This window comes from Podarcis pityusensis (assembly GCF_964106645.2).
Source record: "Podarcis pityusensis genome assembly, chromosome: 16".
NCBI lineage: Eukaryota > Metazoa > Chordata > Lepidosauria > Squamata > Lacertidae > Podarcis > Podarcis pityusensis.
Genome location: NC_138041.1, coordinates 9298061 through 9320911, shown reverse-complemented (window position 1 = coordinate 9320911; position 22851 = coordinate 9298061). Strand labels below are relative to the sequence as shown.

General features: G+C 49.0%; 1 protein-coding gene across 1 annotated transcript; it reads right to left on the bottom strand.

Annotated features, from left to right (window-relative positions):
* Positions 1-5930: 5930 nt before the first annotated feature.
* On the bottom strand, positions 5931-20119 carry LOC308465014 (mothers against decapentaplegic homolog 6-like). The gene is made up of 4 exons (XM_080984796.1): positions 19993-20119; positions 15908-16287; positions 13936-14028; positions 5931-8476 (listed from the first exon to the last, which is right to left on the bottom strand). The coding sequence occupies exons 2-4, from the start codon at positions 16281-16283 to the stop codon at positions 7941-7943; spliced, it is 1005 nt and encodes a 334-aa protein (XP_080840922.1). The 5' UTR covers positions 16284-16287; positions 19993-20119; the 3' UTR covers positions 5931-7940.
* Positions 20120-22851: the final 2732 nt, after the last annotated feature.

Genomic DNA, 22851 nt, shown 5'->3' with positions numbered 1-22851 from the left:
TCCCCTAAGTCCATTGTCGGTCGGAGAAGAATGGATGGAGACAGGATCCAGCAAAAGCAAGGGAGATCTTTATTTCCCTGCTCCTTGCAAGGAGGCGAGAGGCTCAGAACATAGGCGTACAAGGACCTTTAAAGACTTCAGAAATTGCCAAACCCCTTAGCCGAAGACCATCCGTACATCACAGAAAGAGGCTGTTTACAACAGAAATTTGAGAGTGTGGCTTCTCTCCTGTCTTCCGAGATACCTGATAAAGGCATTAGCTGGCCAGTCTAGGCCGTTCTTTTGAGATGGTAAATAACTTTAGTTCTTGAATCCAGGTCACAGGTCTACCCTATCCCTACACAAAACACGCCCTTAAGACAGGATTTGTAGGACTTGTAAGTGAAAGAACTACTAGGGAAAGTTTCTCCCATATTTCCCCCTCTGTCAAGGAAATGTTTTCGAGTCAAGATGGCTTCAGGATTTGCTCTCCTGTACGGGTAAGACTGGGAGAGACCGCTGCCTGAACGTGCTGGAGAGATGCTGCCAGTCAGTGTAGACAATATTGTGGCACTCCGGGCCTGCTTGTGGGCTTGCCACAGGCATGTGTCTGGCCACTGTGAGAACAATATCCTGGACTAACTAGATAGATCACTGGCTTGATTCAGTATTATGCTTATATCTCTCAGGGCCACACTTAACAAGGGCCCAAACCTGCCAGAACACTCCCTTTACCCGACAGTAGAGCCGGCTACCTCTGGCGGCGGGTGGCGGGGAGACTCCGTTGGAAGGAAACATAAAGGGATAGCTCAGTCAGTGGAGCAGGAGACTCTTTAATTTCAGGGTTGTGGGTTCGAGATTCTGCCATTGCAAGGGGTTGGGCTAGATGACCCCCTGCAGTTCTATGAGTCTCAGGCATGGGCAAACTCCAGCTCTCCAGAAGTTTGGGACTACAATTCCCATCATCCCTAGGTAACAGGTCCAGTGGTCAGGGATGATGGGAATTGTAGTCTCAAACATCTGGAGGGCTGCAGTTTGTCTATGCCTGGTCTTTCTCATCTTTCCTTGGCTACCAGATGTCTGGGGATCCCAGCCTCTGCCCCGGGCCCCCCTCCAGCAGTCAGATGACAACACAAAGAAGTTTATTCTGGCTCGCTCTCTTCCTCCTCCTTCACCCCCACCCTCTGTTTTCCTTTAAATCTTTCGGTTTCTCTGAAGACTCGAGAATCACGCTGCGGGTTGTGGGTGGGCAAAGTGGGTGGGGGGGATGTTGGGAAGCGTCAGGGAGGAAGCCGTCACTTCCCCCGTTATGCGCAGCCGTCTAGGAACATGAAAGGCCACAGAATGGCTCATATCACAGCCACAGCCGCACAGGCGGGTAATTTTAGATTCCGGGCTTCGTGGTTTCCCAGGCGGGGAATGGGTTGCTCTTCAGATCAGGGAGGGGAATCTGTTTCAACCCCCAAGGGCCACATTCCCCTCAGGGCAAACTTCTGGGGGCCGCCTGGCTACAGATCTGGCCTTTAAGCTTTGCACGAGAGCTGTAAGGAAGCGCAGCTGCTCCCATCGCAGATCTCTGGCCCTTCCCCTAAAGCGGAAGTAAGCTCCTAGTCCTCATGGGCCAATATTAAAGATCTGGCTTTAATAGGAAGCTGCCTTAGGAAGGCTGCACTTAGTATTTGTCTACAGTTCGGGGGAATAAAAGGCTAAGGGGTAAACCCTACAAAAGTGGAGTCCCTAAGATAGTTGGGTAGCAACTTCCAGCAACTCCTGCAGCCAAGCTGGTGCCAAACGTCTTGCTCTGGTTTCCTTTGGACCCCTGAGAGCAGGGGCTGGTGGTCTTGTCATCTGGGCAGTCCAGCGCCTCCATACAAACTGCCCAGGATTGAGCCCTGCAGAGGTCACTTCCATAAAGCCATGAGCCATGATGAAGCCTCCAACTCCAGGGGCAGTCTACCTCCAAATACCAGACATTGAGGAACAATTGACAGGAGAGGGCTGTTGCCTTCAGGCCCTGCTTGGGAGCTGCTGAAGTGCACCTCCATTTTGCTCTGATTTTAACTCTTCGCTTGCACTCATGCCTGAGCATTGTTTTTTTAAAAGTGCTATTTTATTGCAAAGCGATAAACCAGGGCTTAGGAAACCTGTGCGCCACCCTCCCCTCCCAAAATAAAGTTGTCGTGGGAACTGCAGTTCACCCTTCACAGTGCTAAAATTCCCAGCACCATCAACAAACTATGGGTCCCAGGATTTTTCGTGAGCTTTAAATGTATGGGGTGGACTGAGCTGTAGTGTTAAAAGCAGGGATGGGGAAGCTTTGTCCCTCCAGATGGTGCTGGACTACAACTCCCATCAGCTCTGGCCAGCATTGGTCGGTGGTCGGGGATGATGGGATTTGGAGTCCAACAACAATTGAGGGTGCCGGTGTGGGTTCCCCATCCCTCTCTGTGTGTGTGTTTTAAGCTATCCTATGGGTGGGTTAAACCAGAGAGCCTAGGGCTTGCCGATCAGAAGGTCGGCGGTTCGAATCCCCGCGACGGGGTGAGCTCCCGTTGCTCGGTCCCTGCTCTGCCAACCTAGCAGTTCGAAAGCACGCCAGTGCAAGTAGATAAATAGGTACCACTCCGGCAGGAAGGTAAACAGTGTTTCCGTGCACTGCTCTGGTTCACCAGAAGCGGCTTAGTCATGCTGGCTACAACCCGGAAGCTGTACGCCGGCTCCCTCGGCCAATAAAGCGAGATGAGCGCCGCAACCCCAGAAACGGCTGCGACTGGACCTACGGTAATAGTCAGGGGTCCCTTTACCTTTACTCTGGCAAGCAGATGGCCAATTGCATCTCCTCTGGGTCAAAGCTAAACCTGCTGGGCTCCTACCTGCCTGGCAACTGTATGGGCATAGGAGCCAGGCCAGGAAAGAGGGACTGGCAACCATCTTTTGGGGGGAAGGTCTATAGCTCTGTGTGCGAAAGGTCCTAGGTTCAATCCCTAGCACCTCCAGGTAGGGCTGGTAGGTAGAACCCCTGGAGAGCTGCTGTCAGTCTGTGTAGACAATACTGAGCTATATGACTACAAAGACTCCGGATAAGGCAGCTTCCTGTGTTCCAATACAGTACATGGGCCCTGAAAAATATTTAGGAAACGTTTGGTGCAGCTGGGGACACACCGCCCCCTGCTGGCAGTCACAGAGACACCACTTTGAGTACAGTGATTTCAAAGAATGGGAGGTTCCCTGGGAAGATGTGGGGGACTCAGCAGCCCACCTCCCTCTCCCTTGGCACGCAGCCTTGCTGACTTTCGTCCTTCCCGTTTCCAGATGGGCTGGATCCAAATGCATTTGCGGCATTGCGGGGTGGGGGGTATTCATTTTGCACATGCTCAGAGAAGCCCTCTCAAGCACATCTTTCCACAATCGCTGCAAAAGCAGCGCCCTTCCTTCCTTCCTTCTTTCCTTCCTTCCTTCCTTCCTTCCTTCCTTCCTTTGTGTTGCTCTGCACACGCTCAGAAGTACTCTTGTCGCAAGCATCCATTCCCTGGGAAATGTATACCCTGCCTTCCAGCTTCGCTGGGGTAAGCGGCTCCAGAGGGGGGGTGTCTTGACAAAGGGACCCTCCAAAGGCCGCAAAGGTGTGGTCAACTTGGTAGTAATGACCGCGAGCTCCTGGGCAGAGAATGTACTCGGGGTCACTTAACCTTATGTCTGCCCACCTGACCTCCTAATTTGCACCTGGATGCAATTGGTCAAATTCAGGGTTCCAGTTATTTTTTTTTGTTGAGACATGGGGAGGGAGGGGGGAAGATGGGGGGGTCGGGTGGCCATGTTTCTATTTTGCTTAATGTATGTAGGGTTTGGTGTCAGCGTTGCTCATGCTGTTTATTTGTGTTTCTTTGGTGGTGAGAGAGGTTGGGGTTGGCCTTGGGTGTGATTGATTGATTGTTTGTTTGTGATTGGCTGTGGTGGTCTTTGTTTTCATGTGTGAGCGCGGTGGGTGGGTGTTTTGGATCAGGTTAGCCATATTGATTTGTATGCTGTTGGTGGATTTTTGTCATTGTCTTGTTGGGCTGTGTATGTGATAAAGGGTAGCCATACCGCAGTGGCGTAGCGTGGGGGGTGCAGGGGGGGCCGGCTGCACCGGGCGCAACATCTGGGGGGGCGCGCTCGCACTCGCAGCTCTCTGCCCCTACCTGGCTCACTCACTCTCTCTCACTGCAGTGCTGGCTGTGCGAATCTGATCCAAGCCGCTGGGTCGCCGCCCACTGTGGAGGGGGTGGGTGCCAGGCGTGCGGTGCGGTGCGGAGAGAGGGACTATCTGGGGGAGGGACGGTGCAGCGGCCGCCTAGCGCAGCGCTGAGCGCGGGAGAGAACCACACCAGACCAGACCAGGCAGCAGCAAGAAGAAGCTGGCAGCGACGGCAGGTTAGGGGTTAGGGGGCGCAAATTACTTGCCTTGCCCCGGGTTAGGGGGCGCAAATTACTTGCCTTGCCCCGGGTGCTGACAACCCACGCTATGCCGCTGCCATACCGGGGTAAAGGCATCTTCTTCTGTTTGTCCCCGTGTCAGTTTCAGTTTATTGGTTAATTTTTCTAGTAGGGCTGTTTCCCATACTATTTGGTACCATTGGTCCATACTTACTCCTGACAGGTCTCTCCAGTGTCTGGTTATGGTGTTTCTGGCTGCTGAAAGTAGGTGGGTTATGAGTTCTTTGTGGTGTGAATGGGCATCGTTGTCTTGGAAGATGTTTAGTAGGGCCAATTCTGGGGTGATGTCTAATACTTGCTTAGTTATTTTACATGCTTCTCGTATGGCTGTTGTCCAGAATAGTTGGATTTTGGGGCACTCCCACCACATGTGGAGGTCTGTGCCTGTGGAGGTGCACCCTCTCATTCAGGGTTCCAGTTGAAGATCTGTGGCTCAGTGGCAGAGCTTCTGCCTCACATGCAGAAGGTCCCAGGTTCGATCCCCAGCATCTCCAGAAATCGTGCCTGGAGCCTGCGAGAACCCCTGCCAGTCAGTGTAGACACTATGGAGCTAGATGGACCCTATGGTCTGGGCTTGGTATAAGTCAGCTTCCTATGATCTCCTTTAAACTAGCTGTACATTTTGAATGATGAGGACTAGAATCTTGCAAGCAGAGGTCCCTGGCATCTCCAGATAGGGCTTGGAGAAGCTTCTGCCCGTCTATGTTGACAATACTGAGCTAGATGGACTTGGCTCAGTATTAGGCACCTTCCTATGTCCCTATAGAACACTCATTCTGCATTGCTAAGAAATCAAAACTTCTATAGTGAGGATTCACCAGCACTTTGGAACTCCCTGCCAATTGCACCTTCGCTGCACTCTTTCCAGCGCCTGCTAAAAACCTGCAGTTAGGAAAGCCCGCCTAGATTTGCAGGTTAATCTGGTTTCATGGGACGCGGGTGGCGCTGTGGGTTAAACCACAGAGCCTAGGACTTGCCGATCAGAAGGTCGGCGGCTCGAATCCCCGCGACGGGGTGAGCTCCCATTGCTCGGTCCCTGCTCCTGCCAACCTAGCAGTTTGAAAGTACAAAGTGCAAGTAGATAAATAGGTACCGCTCCAGCGGGAAGGAAAACGGCATTTTCGTGCGCTGCTCTGGTTCTCCAGAAGCGGCTTAGTCATGCTGGCCACATGACCCGGAAACTGTACGCTGGCTCCCTCAGCCAATAAAGCCAGATGAGCGCCGCAACCCCAGAGACGGCCACGACTGGACCTAATGGTCAGGGGTCCCTTTACCTTTTAATCTGGTTTTCGGTTTATTGTTGGTTTTAATTATTCCTTTGAACGTTGTACTGTAAATAGCTGCTCTTGGTAGATAGCTCCGTTGCTGAGAGCATGGTGCTGATGATGCCAAAGTTGCAGGTTTGATCCCTGTGTGGGATAGCTCCATTGCAGGGACTCCCCCCCCCCCAAACTATGATTCTGAAACAGTCTGCATTGATCATGTTATTTGCTTTATTCTTGTTGTAAACCTCTTCCGAGGGTTGCTGGTTTCCTTTTACAATCGAGTGGTATAAAATTTTTATGAAATGACAATGAAATAAATAAACTGGGTATAAAATTGCTCGGCCTGTAACATCTACAAAAAGTATTGTCAGGCTCCTACTTTTGTTATAGTACAACTTCCTCCGGCTCTCACAACCACCATCCATTCCCAGCCCCTTCTTCTGCCTTCTTCTGCCCCGGCAAACCTCCTATCTATTCATCTACCATCTCTCCTTAGACCCTCTCCTCGAGACCCACTTTCCCATCCTCACAAACACCCCTTCCTCCTTTCTCATTTCAGGATCCCCTCTGAACCCTCTCTCTCTCTGCTCCAACAGAGATGGGGGTCACACCTGGTCCCCCCCCTGCACAAATATCAAGTTATGTGTTCTATGCAGCGCACTAGAAATAAATGTGGCGCACTAATAGCATAAGAGAAAAGGAGGCAAAAATAAAGAAATATCTCAGCCGAAGCTGGGCTCTTACTTAAGAGATCAAAAAGGGTTGGGACACGAGCAAGATTTCCTTCGCTGTTTTTCTGCTTTCCAACTTGCTGTCCTCCCTGCTTCTTTCCAACTCTTGATGCATCAGACCAAAGGGTTTTATCTCAGCCTGACATCCTCTCCTCAAAAGGGAGCCCACCAGAGGTTTACAACAGGTACAGCATCTCCCCTGCATGCAAAAGGTCCTGGGTTCAAATGCTGGCATTTTGAAATTGGCTGCAAATGACCGCCTGTCTGAAACCCTGGAGTGCTGCTGCCATTGGTATACTGATAATATTGAGCTAGACGGGTCAAGGGCTGGACTCACTTTAAGGCAGCTCCCGTTGTTCCTCTTTAATTCACCAGTTTATTCAGGATCTTGAGGACTGGAATCTTAGGGTTTTGTTTTGTTACATAAAAGACCTTAGCTCAGTGGTAGAGCATCTGCTTTGCATTCAGACAGGTCCCAGGTTTGCTCCTGGTTATCTCCAGGTAGGACCGCAGGAGAATCCTGCGAGAAACCCTGGAGAGATGCTGCCAGTCAGTGTAGATACTACCAGGCTAGATGGACCAATGGACTGATTTGGTATAAATTGGCTACCCGTGTCCTACAAGCGAGGTGGGAAGCTGTGGGTTGTTTCCCTTGCTACCGATCCCCAGCACGTGATATTCAGAGGTAGACTGCTTTTGGAACTGGAGGTTCCATTTACCCACCACATTTAAGAGACATCGATGGGCCAATCCTCCTCCAGGAATCTCTCCAGTCCCGTTTTCTAAGGCCGTCTAAGCCAACGGAACGTTCCCTACAGTGGATGCTGTAAATGGACAGCAAAAATCACACCTTTGCTTTTCCAACCTGCACTTACTGCTGTTCAGCTTCACGGGGTGAAGCTTTTACAAACCTGAATGGTGTCATTTCTGCCCCAGCAGACTGCTTTGAGTGGCTGCCCTCCATCCCCAAAGCGGCAGCTGCGTTTACACGACAAATCCAGTTTGAAACCAGTTTCGCTTAAAAAAACGAAAAAAACCCTCCCTGAGAACTATAGTTTTTTTCCATAAGGGAGACGGATGCTGAAACTTTAAAACGGCAGCCGCACTAGCAGAAGTGCTAAAATTCCCAGGGAGGAAGCTGCTGAACTGGTTGAACTGGTTTGTGAACTACAAAAAAGAAAAATTCTGCTGTGAACCGGAGTTTGTTGGGCCCTGCTCTAATTCTGCCTTGTGACTACCTCTAACTTGCTCGCCCTCAGGCTACCTTCTCGACTTATATATATGACACTACTTTCTCAACCCGTATATTTATAAGGAAACAGATAACTTACAAAAGCCACCCGACTCTCGCAGAATCCTCTCTCCCCCCCACGCGAGGAAGCTGGGAAATAATACGTAGATCTTTCCCGGACTTCCCCAGGGCTCAGAGAGGGGGTTCCTCCCCCCACCCGCAAAACCAGCCCCCTTTCCTGGCTCCTTGCCCCCCTCTTCATCTAGGTATACTCAGCAGAACTTCCAACCAACATGGGCAAGAGGTGATAAACCGCCGTGAGTAGCACTGGCCCCAGCCTTTGCCGAAGCTGATGCGGACGCTGTGGGCATCGTAGGGACCGTCGTGGTGGCCCTGCCAGCAGGCCAGGTTGCCGGCGCGGTCGTAGTCAAACACCTTGAGGGAGTAGCCGGGAAGGAGCTTGTGAACAGCCGGCCCGGAGCCGCCGGGAGGACCCAGGGTTGGGGAGCAGACGAAGACAGGATGGTCGCTGCGGTTGTAAGCCCAGACGCTGCTGCCTTCGCGGCTCAGGAGCAGGCCTTGCCCGATCTTGGCCCGGGCTCGCTGGATGGCTTGGCTACGGTTCCTGGAGCCCAGCTGGCCCAGGCAAAAGCCGCTGCCGGCCGGGAGGTCAGCGAAAATGTTGATGTGGTCGTCGTGGACGGGGAAGAGCCTCCCGACTCGAAGGCGGTATTCCCAGTAAGCCAGTTTGCACCAGTGGCCGTCTCTGAGGGAGCGCTGGGAGAGGCTGGTGTCTGCGGGGGGGGGGGGGGGGGAGAGAAAGGCATTCCCTTCAGAACTTTTTATTTTTATTATTAAATATTTTTATTGGTTTTTACAAAACAAATCTCACATTTAACACGTTGACATTTCGTTATCAAACAAGGTTCTTCCGAATCTTAGGACTCCCCTCCGTGGGTCCTTAGTAGTATATCTAAATCAACAGCATATTATAATTCCTCCACATTAAAGTCCTCCAAGAACTTTAAAAAAAATTATCAGTTTGTTAACTAATGAAAAGCGCAAAGATAACAAAAAGAAGAACTTAGTGCAGATACCCCAGCTACATATTCAATTTGGGTTGCCGTATTTTTAAAAAATGGAAACTTGGACATAAAAGTTTTTGCAAAATCTCCAAAAAAAAAGAAGAACGCCAAAATTGACACTTCTGACATGGGTTGCCATACGTCCGGATTTTCCCGAACATTTAAGCAATTTCCGCCCAGACGCTGTTTACGAGGGCTGTATCCTAGCTACGTCTGGGGAATTCCAGATGTATGGCAGCCCAAACATATTCCTATATTGCAGGGGTTGGGCTAGATGTCTCTCAGGGTCCCTTCCCACTCTCTAAAATATATATATATAAATAGTGGTGTAATTGACTTCTGACAAGCACACAGAGCGCGAACAAGACTGAGTGTTGGGGGGGTGGCTCATTTAATTTCACTGCACACAGGTGGTGTAGTGACAATAAAGGTTTATTATTATTATTTTTTATGATTATGTGACCCGTAAATTTAAATTATAAAGCGCTGCAGCCTGGAAGGACAAAAGTACAAAGATAAAGTGCGGCTGAAAAGGTAACTCACACAAATAACAAAGATTTATAAAAAATGAAAGTATTCTCTAACTGTGAGTTCCATCATTATTGAGAATCAAGGTTCCAGCAAAGGTTTAAATAAGCTAAACATCTGCATAGACTGATGGCACTGAGTGAGTGAGCAGGCGCCTCAATTGGCGTAGTGGTTTGAGTGTTGGACTCGGACAGGGGTTGGCAAACTACGGCCCCCGGGCAGGATCAGGCCCACCTGGGTCCTAAATTTAGCCCGTGCTGCGAAGCCGAGACTTCGGGCAATAGCGATGGGAGGAAGAGGCTGAACGGCGGCGGCTCTGCTAGCCAAACACTGCGCCTGGTTTACCTCAGTGACGTTTGATTGGCAGAGACGTCCCTGCGCCGCGCTGAGGTAAACCAGGCGCGGCGTTTGATTGGCAGAGCCGCTGCCGCTCAGCTCTTCCTCCTGCCCCTGCCACCACACTGGTGCTCCTGTGGGCCAGAATGCGCAGTGGTGGTGCTGGTGGCGGCAGCCCCTGGGAAGATAAGGACTACTTGCCCCCCTCGCAGTGTGCATGTTGTTATTTAGTCGTTTAGTCGTGTCCGACTCTTCATGACCCCATGGACCAGAGCATGCCAGGCACTCCTGTCTTCCACTGCCACCCGCAGTTTGGTCAAACTCATGCTGGTAGCTTCGAGAACACTGTCCAGCCATCTCTCCCTCTGTCGTCCCCTTCTCCTTGTGCCCTCCATCTTTCCCAACATCATGAGGTGGCCAAAGTATTGGAGCCTCAGCTTCAGGATCTGTCCTTCCAGTGAGCACTCAGGGCAGATTTCCTTCAGAATGGATAGGTTTGATCTTCTTGCAGTCCATGGGACTCTCAAGAGTCTCCTCCAGCACCAGAATTCAAAAGCATCCATTCTTCGGCGATCAGCCTTCTTTATGGCCCAGCTCTCACTTCCATACATCACTACTGGGAAAACCATAGCTTTAACTATACGGACCTTTGTTAGCAAGGTGATGTCTCTGCTTTTTAAGATGCTGTCTAGGTTTGTCATTGCTTTTCTCCGCAGTGTGCATAGGAATTCGTGTTGTTTTTTTAAAATCCGGCCCTCTACAAGGTGTGAGGGACAGTGGACCGGCCCCCTGCGGAAAAAGTTTGCTGACCCCTGGACTAGGACCTGGAAGTGCAGGGTTCAAATCCTCACGCAGCCCTGAAGTTCATCTTGGTTCAGTCACCATCTCTTAACCTAACCCACCTCACAGGGTCGTTGTGAGAAGCAGAACCCTGGAGGCCACTTTGAGCAACTTGGAAGATAAAAGTGGTATTATAAATGCAATAAACAAATAAAAATATTTGCACAATAAGATCATATATATGAATGAGTCATTCGAGTTCTGCCTTTTAGATACTTTTCGTTTAGGAGATAATCTTTTTTAAGGAAGGGCAATTTGCCAAACCCTTAAATGCCAGCAATCCAGATGATTAAGATTAAAAGTCTTCCAGGATATTAGCCATGGAGCCCCTGGGCTGCTGTTAAGAGATGAGAAATAAGCTCTTTCCTTTCCAAATCCCATTCCGTTCCCACATACAGCCTCAAAAAAAGCTAGGCGGAAACATGGAAAGATTTTGTTTGTTAACAGAGAGATCTCAGCAAAACGCCTTATTCCAAAATTCATTTGAGAACTTTTAAGGAGAGCCCTGCAGGATCAGACCACAAAGTTAAGATGGGCATTTGTATGCCACAAAAACAACAACAACCACCAAAAAAAAAAAACGAGGCAGAGATTTTCATGTGTACAGATATGTACAGATGCAAAGGTATAGATAATGGTGCTGATTTAAAGTGAATTGTATTGTCCTGGAGGAGTCTTTGAAGGGGAAAAGGCTGTGTGGCTCAGCGGTAGAACATCCAGTTTACGAGTGGAAGGTCCTGGGTTCGATTCCCGGCATCTGCAGGTAGGGCTGCGAATGTCCCCTGCCCAAAACTCTTGAAGAAGTCATTGCTGGTCTGTGCAGACCAGTGATTCTCAAAGGGTGTAGCAGGAGAGGATGGCAAATGGGAAGGGAAGATTGAAGGACCACCAATATTATATTCTGGGAATGAGTCATGTTCTTACGTAGCTGCCTTGTTTCATATTTTCCACATGCCCCGTGGTCATATTATAATGTAGTTGTGTTCTTTGTTATAAATCAAGCACCGCTAGGAGTTGTGTATTTTTGTTTTCCAATGTATTTCTTATCAATGAAAAAATCCGGTGTGATGCAAGCAATTTTTATTCTGAAAGTGCGGCCCAAAGAAAAAAAGCTTGAGAGCCACTGGTGATGCCATAAAACTGAAAATCCAGACACAAAAGTTGTTGAGGTTTTTTTTTAGTTTTGCCCAAAGTGGTTGAGCTTTCCCCCCTCCCAAAAAAAAGTTGTTGTTTTTGAGCTATTTTTAAGGAATTCGCCAAAATCTACACTTCCGAGAACCAGACAGAGGGCCTTCTCGGTAGTGGCGCCCACCCTGTGGAATGCCCTCCCACCAGATGCCAAAGAGATAAACAACTACCTGACATTCAGAAGACATCTTAAGGCAGCCCTGTTCAGGGAAGTTTTTAATGTGTGACATATTAGTGTATTTTTGGTCTCTGTGGAAGCCGCCCAGAGTGGCTGAGAAGACCCAGTCAGATGGGCGGGGAACAAATAAATTATTATTATTATTATTATTATTATTATTATTATTCCAAGATGGGTTGCCATACGTCCAGATTTTCACGGCATTTAAGCCATTTCCACCTGGGCGCTGTTTACAATGGCCGAATCCTGGCTATGTCCAGGAAACCCTAGCAGACAGTACTGAGCTCGATGTGTAAGGCAGCTTCCTATTTAAATCGGCTATTTATTTGGATCCATGAGGACTAGAATCTTCTAAGATAAAGTAATAAGTAGAGCTAGTGACCTTCTGCATCCATAGCAGACATCCTACCACTGAGTTATGGCCCTTTGGCCCAAGGCACAGCTCCCAAAGGCAAAAAATAAGATATTTTTTAAAAAAACTAGGGACTGATAGAATTAAACAAATAAGGAATGGACTGTTCCTCCTGGTCAAGGAGACTCCTGGGCTTCTGCTCAGACAAAGGCGCCCTGGGACAATGGGAGCGGGAAGTCCCACGGGGGCCGGCTGGGAGCGCTGAGAGGCGGCACGTAGGCCCCACGCTGGGGTCCCACATCTTTGGCTGGGACAGAGGAAAAGCCAGCCCAGGCGCCGAGAGCTTGCTCAGACGTGGCGGCGTGGCCAGGCGCCAGATCCCAGGCTGCATTGTACGTCAGGGCACATTGTCTGTGTCTCTGCGGGCTGCAACTTCCTCCCGGCCGCCGGGAACCAGAAATAACAGGGGCAGCAGCCGTCTGTCGGTGTCCGTCCCTCGCTTTTTGAAAAGTTTCTGTTCTGCAAAGCATCCAGGAAGGCCTCTGGGCTGGGCCATTCCCTGCCTGCTTTTCATTCTCCTCTCAAGAGGGCAGCATAATTGGCGTGCCCGGGATCAGGACCTCTAACTGCAGGAGGGTTTTCAAACAGGGTTGGGGGCCACTATTCAGGGTGGTTCTGAGAGAGGCAGGTTTCAGTCCACACACGGCCAAAAATAAGAAGTGCACTGCTAAATCAGAGCAAAGTCCCGTCTAGCTCAGTCTCTCACAGATGGGGCATAAAGTCAAGGACCTAAATATATTAATTTTGAGTATTTGTACCCCACTCTTCATCCAAAAAGGATGGGACAACTTACTTACAATCAAAGCAAGACAGTCCCTAGCTGCAGGCTTGCAATCTTTAAAAACAAAAAAGGCACAACACACAAGGAAAGAGGGACAGGGAGGGCAGAGGAAAACCCAAGCTCAGGCACAGATTTCAAAACTGTTGCCCTATATTGACCAAACGTGGGCACAGCTCAGGGGCAGGTGGTGCCTGGTGGAGCTGGGCCTCCAGCAAAGCTGATAGAATAAACCTTCTGCTTCGCAACTCTCCCTTCTGAGGCAGCCTGATGCCCCGAGGTGACAGGAGAACATACCCTCCAACTGTCCTGACGAAAACGGGACATTCTGATTTTTCTTGTGAGAGGCGACCAAAATGGCCGCCGCGATCTCGCGTTATTTGGGGCTGCAGTTTGGGGGGCACGGCAGCCCAAAGAGCGTGTTTAGAGGTGCTGCGCAAGTTCGCTGCCCCCCCAAAGCCCTTTTGGGGCGCTGTGTCCAAAAAAAGCCCTTTTGCAATCTTGCACGGGTCACGAGACTTGTGCAATAGTGCAGCCCCAGAAGACGATGTCCTGGTTTCGGGCCTCTTCATATTGGAAGAGATGGGTGCAGGGAGACTGTATGGGGCTGGCTTGTCAGGGCAGAGCAGATGGGGGGGGGAGAGCTCTGCTTCCCTGTTCCCCTGTTCTGGAATGGCTGCCCCCGGAAGAAATGCCTGGAATTGAAGCTGGAATCTACCAGATGCAAAGCAGATGTTCTACTCCTTTGAGGAGTCTCAGCAACCTGGGAGTAACCGGCCCACAAACCAGATCAGAAGCTGGTTCCAATCCCTGCTGGGAAAATTTATTCCCTTGCTGACAGCCTGGACACAGAGTCAGCCATGCGCAGGATCAGACCCTCTCTCACACTGAGGCTCCCGATTTCTCACCTTGCCATATTCTGCGGTTGTTGTTCAACGTGTTGGCGCACTTCAGAGGGGTTGCGAAAGGAGAGATCTTGCCGTAGGGGGGCAGGGGGGTCTCTATAAAAGAAAATAATAATAATAATAAGGGAAGGCATGAGCCACTTTTAAATCCTTTCTCTCATATCTTGAGGATTAGGGGGGCAGCGGGTGCTGCCATAAAATAAGTCCAGCATCCTATAAGCCCCAGCCAGATTGGATAACGGACAGGGATGGCGGGAGTTGAATACAGAAGAGCATAAGAACATATTGAGAGGCAGTGTGGTGTAATGGTTAGAGGACCTGGGAGAGCAAATCCCCACTCAGCCACGAAGCTCACTGGTTGTGACCCTGGCATGGCTGTCAACGTTTCCCTTTATTTAAAGGAAATTCCCTTATTCCGAATAGGATTCCTCGCAAGAAAAGGGAAAAGTTGACAGCTATGGACCCTGGGCCACTCACCATCTTTTAGCCTAAATGGGGAAGAGGAGAAACTATGTACACCACTTTGAGATCGTTGGAAGATAAAGGTAGTAAATAATAATAATAATAATAATAATAATAATAATAATAATAATAATATCAGCAGCAGGCTGCTGGATCTGGCTGATGGCCCATCTAGTCCAGCATCCTGTTCTCACAGTGGCTGACCAGATGCATCATGGGAAATTCGCTAGCAGGGCCTGAATGCGACAGCAAATCTCCCCTCCTGTGATTCCTAGCAACAGTTATTCAGAAGCAATGACAGTGGCAAGAGAACACAGACGTCCTGGGTATCAGCCATAGAGAGGCTTCACTTCCAGTTTGTCCAATCCTCTTTTAAAGCCACCCAAATCGGTGGCTGTCTCACTGCCTCCAGTGGGAGGGAGTTCCATAGGTGTTTTTTAAAAAAATGTTTTTATTAACAATTTCAACATAACAGCATATCAACACATATCATATTCATTATTTTCTTCCCTTTTCCCCCCACCCCCCTCAAACCCTCCCCTCCCCTCTCCCAGAGACTTCCCTCAGCTCCTCTCTCTGATTTCTCACCACATATTATTCTCCGCATGTTATAAAATTATACGAATCCTTACATTATCTGTCTACCATGTTATCAATCAATAAAGTTGTGTATGTTTATTCAAAACCTGCCAAGGAGTCCAACTCGTTTTGTTGTTTTTTAAAGTAATTTGTAAAGCGTTCCCATTCTTCTTTAAAGTCACAGTTGTCCTTATCTCGCAGTTTGTATGTCAATTTAGCCATAGTTTAACTACGCATTGGAGTCCATCCCATTTGGAGGGCCGCGGGCTCCCCACCCCTTCTTTCCACCTCTGCATGTGAATTTGGTCTGTGATCCCTGATTGGTTGGGACGTGTGTCTACGAGAGGGATGGGGAAACCCGTGGCCCTTTGGCTGTTGCCCGACCACAACACCCATCGTCCCTGGCCATAGGCCAAGCTTACGAGAGCTGATGGGAGTTGTAGTCCGCCAACACCTGGAAGTGAGAGCTGGACCATAAAGAAGGCTGATCGCTGAAGAATTGATGCTTTGGAATTATGGTGCTGGAGGAGACTCTTGAGAGTCCCATGGACTGCAAGACGATCAAACCTCTCCATTCTGAAGGAAATCAGCCCTGAGTGCTCCCTGGAAGGACAGATCCTGAAGCTGAGGCTCCAATACTTCAGCCACCTCATGAGAAGAGAAGACTCCCTGGAAAAGACCCTGATGTTGGGAAAGATGGAGGGCACAAGAAGAAGGGGACGACAGAGGAGGAGATGGTGGGACAGTGTTCTCCAAGCTACCAGCATGAGTTTGACCAAACTGCGGGAGGCAGTGGAAGACAGGAGTGCCTGGCGTGCTCTGGTCCAGGGGGTCACAAAGAGTCGGACACGACTAAACGACTAAACAACAACAACAACATCTGGAGGGTCAAAGGCTCCAAAACACCGCCTGATTTGCCTCCAGCGTTCCTCACCAGGTACGGCGAGCCGGCTGAGATGATGCGGGTTGCAACAGTGGATGCCGCCCTCTCCGCCGGTGCTCTTGCAGAAGCTGAGGCGCTTGAGTTCGTGAGAGTGGCGCAAATCGGGCCAGCGGAAGAGCCGGCACAGGAGGAGCGAGGCGGGGAGGCCCGGCTTGGAGCCTCGCGACTCCACCCAGACGCAGCCCGACTCGCCCGCCCCCCTGCTCTCCACCGCCCACAGCAGCAGCTCCAGCTCCTTTTCCTTGAGCTTCTTGAAGAGGGCCAGAGCCGCCGGCTTCAACGCCCCGTGGCTGTCGTCGGGGCCGGGTGTGACGCAGCGGTGTCTCCAAAGCCGTTGTGCCAAGCTGGCTCGCTGAGACCGGAACATGAGGCTTTATAGAGACATAACGACAAAATCAGCATTTATTTAATTTTTTTTGCGCGCATTCAAAGCATCTCCTCAATCGCATCCCTGTAAAGTAGCCTGTTGGAAGTGCAAGGATCATTCAGCTTGTAATTTAAGGGTTAATTCTGCGAGTGTGGCAGTCAGCTGACCAAGAGGTGGTGCAGGTGTTGCTTAGCAACCAGGCAGAGCATCATGATCTTTGCTGAGGTTTTTTGGGGGGGCGGGGAAGAGGGGGGGAACCAGACAGAGGGCCTCCTCGGTAGTGGCGCCCACCCTGTGAACGCCAGTCAGATAAATAATTGCATAACCTTCTGAAAACATCTGAAGGCAGTGCTATATAGAGAAGCTTTTCATGTGTGATAGTCTATAGTGTTTCCATATACCAGGCTTCCTCAACCTCAGCCCTCCAGATGTTTTTGGCCTACAACTCCCATGATCCCTAACTAGCAGGACCAGTGGTCAGGGATGATGGGAATTGTAGTATCAAAACATCTGGAGGGCTGAGGTTGAGGAAGCCTGACATATACAGTGGTACCTTGATTCTCAAACACCTTGGTACTCAAACACCTTGGTTCCCAAATGCCAAAAACCCGGATGTAAGTGTTCCGGTTTTCAAACGTTTTTCAGAAGCCAAACGTCCGATGCAGTTGGTGGCTATTGTTTCTGGGGCACCTGCACCAATCAGAAGCTGTGTCTTCGTTTTCGAACATTTCAGAAGTCAAAACGGACTTCTGGAACGGATTACATTTGGCGCTTTTGTTTTTGCTATTGATTTCGTGTTTTTGTTTTTGAGGCTCTTTCGGTTACAGTGGTACCTTGGGTTACATAAGCTTTGGGTTACAGACTCCGCTAACCCAGAAATAGTGCTTCAGGTTAAGAACTTTGCTTCAGGGTTAGAACAGAAATCGTGACCCGGCAGCGCAGCGACAGCAGGAGGCCCCATTAGCAAAAGTGGTGCTTCAGGTTAAGAACAGTTTCAGGTTAAGTACGGACCTCCGGAACAAATTAAGTACTTAACCCGAGGTACCACTGTAATTTGTTTTTGTGACTGTGTGGAACCCAGTTCAGCTACTGATTGATTGACTGTGTGACTGCGGAAATGTATAAAAGCCCCCCAGCCAAACAATGACTATCGCCTACAACACTGTCTTATTTATTTTATAGTACAGTACATTGATTATTGCTTTCATTTTATGGTTTTGGAATGCTTTGGTTTTGGAACGGACTTCCAGAACGGATTAAGTTTGAGAACCAAGGTACCACTGAATAGGGAAACTGTGTGATGGTTTGTGGTGTTTCTGCATATTCTGTTGGAAGCCGCCCAGAGTGGCTGGGGCAACCCGGTCAGATGGGTGGCATAATAATAATAATAATAATAATAATAATAATACTCAGTGACAGAGCATTTGCTGTGTGTGCAGAAGGTCCCGAAAGAGCTGCTGCCAGCCAGTGTAGCCAGTACTGAGCTACATGGGCCAATGGTCTGACTCAGTAGAAGGCAGAAATTCCTAATTATTCACAAACAGGCGAAAAGTCTGCCCCTTGAGAGATGAAAGAGATCTCCTTCTCTAGAGGCTGGAAAGTCATCTGTCAGGGGAGCCGCAATGCTATCGAGCAGCGAGGTGGACTAGACGATTTCTGAGACCTCCTCTGACTCTCAAATGCTTCCTCACATCTGTTGGAGACAGAGTAGGCAGCCCAGCTGAGAATCCCAGAGCCTGCTCTGCTGATTCCCTGCAAACAGCAGCCAGCCAGCGGCACAACAGCACAAAGCAATTGGCATCCATTGTGCATTACAGCCACATTCTAACCCACACGGACTTGTGCAAACAGAGGCACACAAACGGAAGAGAAACCCTATGTATGTAACAACCGCGGCAAGAATTCTTTAAGCCCCAAAATGGAAAAGAAACCCTAGTACCAACGAAAGAAGAGCGGCAGATGAAGATGATGGACTTTGCAGAACTGGCGAAGCCGACAGGAAAAATCTGAAATCCGCACAATCAAGTATTCCAAAAGGATTGGAGTAAATTTATACAATATTTCAAAGATTATTGTAAGCAATTAACATCGCTAGCAGGGCTGTCTGATGACTTGCACTGAGAAATTTTCTATCTTTCTATATTTATTTAAATTTTGAGACGTTCTGTAAACAGTCTAATTGGAACTGGAAAATGTATAAATTGCAATGATATAAAGGTTAATTTCGAAAGCCATGAGTCGTTGATAGGCTCTAAAGAGCCAGGGTGGTATTGTGGATAATGATGATGTGAATGTATAACTTTAAATGGAAAATAAATAAAAATTATATATAAAAAACGGGGTGGGGACCAACCACACTGACCCAACCAGGGGCCACATTCACAACCTACATTTAAAGCACTGTGATAATACTGCTTTAAACAGCCACGGCTTCCCCCAAAGAATTCTGGGAACTGTAGTTAGTTAAGGGTGCTTAGAGTGGTTAGGAGACTCCTGTTTCCCTCTAAGAGAACTATAGTTCCCAGAGGTTCCAATGAAGAAGAGGGTTTGACTGTTAAAACGCTCTGGGAGTTGTGGTTCTCAGAGGGGACTGCAGGGGATGGGGGTCTCCTAAAAACCCTCAGCACCCTCCACAAGCTACAGCTCCCAATATTATTTCAGGGAAGCCATGACTGTTAAGAGTGCTGAGAGGAGAACCCTAGTTCCCAGCACCCACCAGCTATCATTTCCACAGCGGTTTAACTAACAATCCCTCTTCCCAGGGAATTCTGGGAATTGTAGCTCTGGGAGGGGAACAGGGGGTCTCCTATCAACTCTCAGCACCCTTAACAAACTACAGCTCCCAGGATTCTTTGGGGGGAGAAGCCATGACTGTTTATAGAGGCATCACAGAGCTTTAAATCTCTGGTCAGCAGGGGCTCCTTCCCAAACCAACCTCTGCCCTTGTCAGCACATTACCTCCAGTGCCGGATTTACCTATAAGCTAAACAAGCTATAGCGTAGGGCCCCACTCTCTTGGGGGCCCCACAAAAAATTAAAGGAAAAAAACACCTGGATGTACATTTCCAAAATATAAGATAAAAACAAATAAAACAAAACCTACAATTATTATTTCATGTTATAGCAAGTTTCTAGAGACTAGATTATGAGTCTTTGTAAACTGTTTCGAAAGGAACTTTCGTGATTGCCGAATGCCAGTCAAAGTGTTTGCAATATTAAGTTTGTGATGAATCAAAAATAATTTCAAGTTAGAGCTTAATCATTATTTCACTATTAATATACTTCTTCTTAATGGTATTTCACTATTAATAGACTTCTTCTTAACTGTGTTTCAGTTCAACATTTACTTTGATAAAAATACATATTTTGTTATGTGCCAGTGGCTTTAGACCTATTAGGTCCATAAATTACCAGGTAGCATATATTCAGCACAGAAAAAAACCAGCGACAATTTGTTGTTGTCAAAGGACAGCTGGACATATAAAGGGCCCCATTACCTTCAGTAGCTCAGGGCCTCATCAAACCTAAATCCGGCCCTGGTTAGCAAATTACCACCCGTGCGCCCCGCGCAAGCGACAGTGCACGCGCGGCGGGCATCTAACATGTTAATGCACCCGCCCCGGTACCCAGCAGCAGCAAGCAGGTTCCCTAACTGCCCGGCGAGTTAGAGACGCCTGTCCAAAAGCGAGATAGGGCGGAACACACTCACTGTGAAGGCAAAGAGCGGCTGGACACACCACTGGGTGCAGACCCCGCCAGGAGACCAGGACGGCTCAACCCACAGACTTCCTGGCAAGCTCTTTTCTTGCGGGCTGTTCCCTCCCCAGGCTTCCTCCGTCCAGCCTCTTTCTCTCTCTCTCTCTCTCTCTCTCTCTCTCTCTCTCTCTCTCTCTCTCTCTCAGCGTGGGAGGCAGCAAGCAGGGGGAGGAAACGGGGCGTCAGTGGGGGTGGGGGGAGAGCTTGGGGGGGAAAACCTTGGTCTGGAGGGATCTCTGCCAGGGCAAGTCATGCCAATGGCAGCAGGCAGCTGCCAGGCTTGACCTGAAGGTTTTCTCGGTGTCTGGGAAGTCAGGGGGGAAAACGGTTGTTGTTGTTTAGTCGTGTCCGACTCTTTGTGACCCCATGGACCAGAGCACACCAGGCACTCCTGTCTTCCACTGCCTCCCGCAATTTGGTCAAACTCATGCTGGTAGCTTCGAGAACACTGTCCCACCATCTCGTCCTCTGTCGTCCCCTTCTCCTTGTGCCCTCCATCTTTCCCAACATCAGGGTCTTTTCCTGGGCGTCTTCTCTTCTCATGAGGTGGCCAAAGTATTGGAGCCTCAGCTTCACGATCTGTCCTTCCAGTGAGCACTCAGGGCTGATTTCCTTCAGAATGGAGAGGTTTGATCTTCTTGCAGTCCATGGGACTCTCCAGAGTCTCCTCCAGCACCATAATTCAAAAGCATCCATTCTTCGGCGATCAGCCTTCTTTATGGTCCAGCTCTCACTTCCATACATCACTACTGGGAAAACCATAGCTTTAACTATACGGACCTTTGTTGGCAAGGTGATGTCTCTGCTTTTTAAGATGAAAAGAAGGTATATCCTATTAAATTAACTTTTGGGGCACAAAGCGCATTAAACAATCCTGCCCAAGCGGTGTTTATTCCAGCAGGGTGTACAAGCAGGAAAAGTTTCTGCCTACACAATATTATTATTATTCCTTGTAGTTCTTCTTTGGCCATCACTCGTAGCCGAGTAAGATTGTCTCCCATAAACACGGTTTTAAGAGCGAGTTCGTAAGTGACTGTGGAGGCCAATTCTGGACCCACACGTCCTTCCACAGTGGGGACATTGGTTCCCTGGCGGGAGTTGATCACGGTGTGGATTTGCCAAGCGTGCCTTCCTCTTAGCACATTTCTCCCTTGCGTCCTGAGTTCGAGTGTCCCATGACACCTTTGGTAAAGGCTGTTCTCCAACTGGAGCGCTCGCAGGCCAGTGTTTCCCAGTTGTTGGTGTTTATACTACTTTTTTTTTTTTAGATTTGCCTTGAGACAGTCTTTAAACCTCTTTTGTTGACTCATTGTTAAAACCATGTTTATGGAAGACAATCTTACTCAGCTACAAGTGATCGCCAAAGAAGAAGCCTGCCACGTGGCAGTGCGGGCTGCAAAAAGGGCTCAGGCTATAGCTTGTATTGCATCACCATCACCATCGTAGTTATATTATTTATATTATTGCCCATATGACTGGGTTGTCCCAGCCGCTCTGTGCGGCTTGCAACAAAATATTAAATACACAATAAAAATATCAAACATTAAAAACATCCCTATACCGGGCTGCTTTCAGATGACCTAAAAGTCTTTTAGTTGCAGTGGTATCTGGGGTTACATACGCTTCAGGTTACAGACTCCAGAAACATTACCTCAGGTTAAGAACTTTGCTTCAGGATGAGAACAGAAATCGTGCAGCGGCGGTGCAGCAGCAGCGGGAGGCCCCATTAGCTAAAGTGGTGCTTCAGGTTAAGAACAGTTTCAGGTTAATAATAGATCTCCAGAACGAATTAAGTTCTTAACGCGAGGTACCACTGTATTTATCTGTTCAACATTTATCTGGACAATCCACAGGGCGGGCACCACTACTGAGAAGGCCCTCTGCCTGGTTCCCTGTTAACTTCACTTCTCGCAGGGAGGGAACTGCCAGAAGACACCCAGAGCTGGACCTCAGTGTCCGGGCTGAACGATGGGGGTGGAGACGCTCCTTCAGGTATACTGGGCCGAGGCCGTTTAGGGCTTTAAAGGTCAACACCAACACATTGAATTTTGCTCAGAAACATACTGGGAGCCAATGTAGGTCTTTCAGGACTGGTTTTATATGGTCCCAGCAGCTGCTCCCAGTCACCAGTTCAGTAATGGGGGGCAGCAGTGGAACATAGGTCGAGAGTAAACTCCCATCGGTCTGGCACCTGCTATAGCAGCATAGTGGGGAAAGGAGAAAGAAAAAAAATCTGGCAATTGTTCAGCAGCGGAAAAAGGCTGCCCCTTTAAGGACGGAGGGCGTCCAAGTCTGATGGCTCTGAGCTGGCTATCTCTTACACTTCCTCCTTCAATTTTCCAGGGAGATAAGCGAGATTTGACTGGCGCCTGGGGCTGCCCCCATCCTCTTTGAGCAGGCAGCTCCAAAGATTTGGGGGATGGGTGGCGACAAACCCGTGAGTCCCCCCCCCCGCTGTCCTCAACCACCCCCCCCATGGTCAAAAGGGGTGCCCTTGTCACAATTAAAAAGCATCTTGCATTTTTTAAAACCTAGTTTTTAGCAAATTGGCCACCTTAATAAAGCACAAGCTCTCGGGCTAACTTGTGTACTTGGCTACCTAGTAAATTACGGTAGCATTATTCGATGCTCTTTATGCATTCGCAGAGAATGCCGTTATCATTTTGCGTATATCAAACCTCCTTATCCTTATACTTTGAAAAGTTGTGTGTTTTAACCTTGTACACACACCACACAGTTAAATCACATCCCGTCGCCCAAGTACCCTGGGAACTGTAGCTTACTCCTTCACAGTTACAGCTCCCAGCACACT

Excerpts from the sequence above, each read along its gene's own strand:
- LOC308465014 (XM_080984796.1), bottom strand. The coding sequence starts at position 16,283 with ATGTTCCGGTCTCAGCGAGCCAGCTTGGCACAACGGCTTTGGAGACAC. Across the intron at positions 14,029-15,907 it reads CAGCCGGCTCGCCGTACCTG|AGACCCCCCTGCCCCCCTAC; the intron begins GTGAGGAACGCT and ends TTTCTTTTATAG. Across the intron at positions 8,477-13,935 it reads CAACCGCAGAATATGGCAAG|ACACCAGCCTCTCCCAGCGC; the intron begins GTGAGAAATCGG and ends CCCCCCCCGCAG.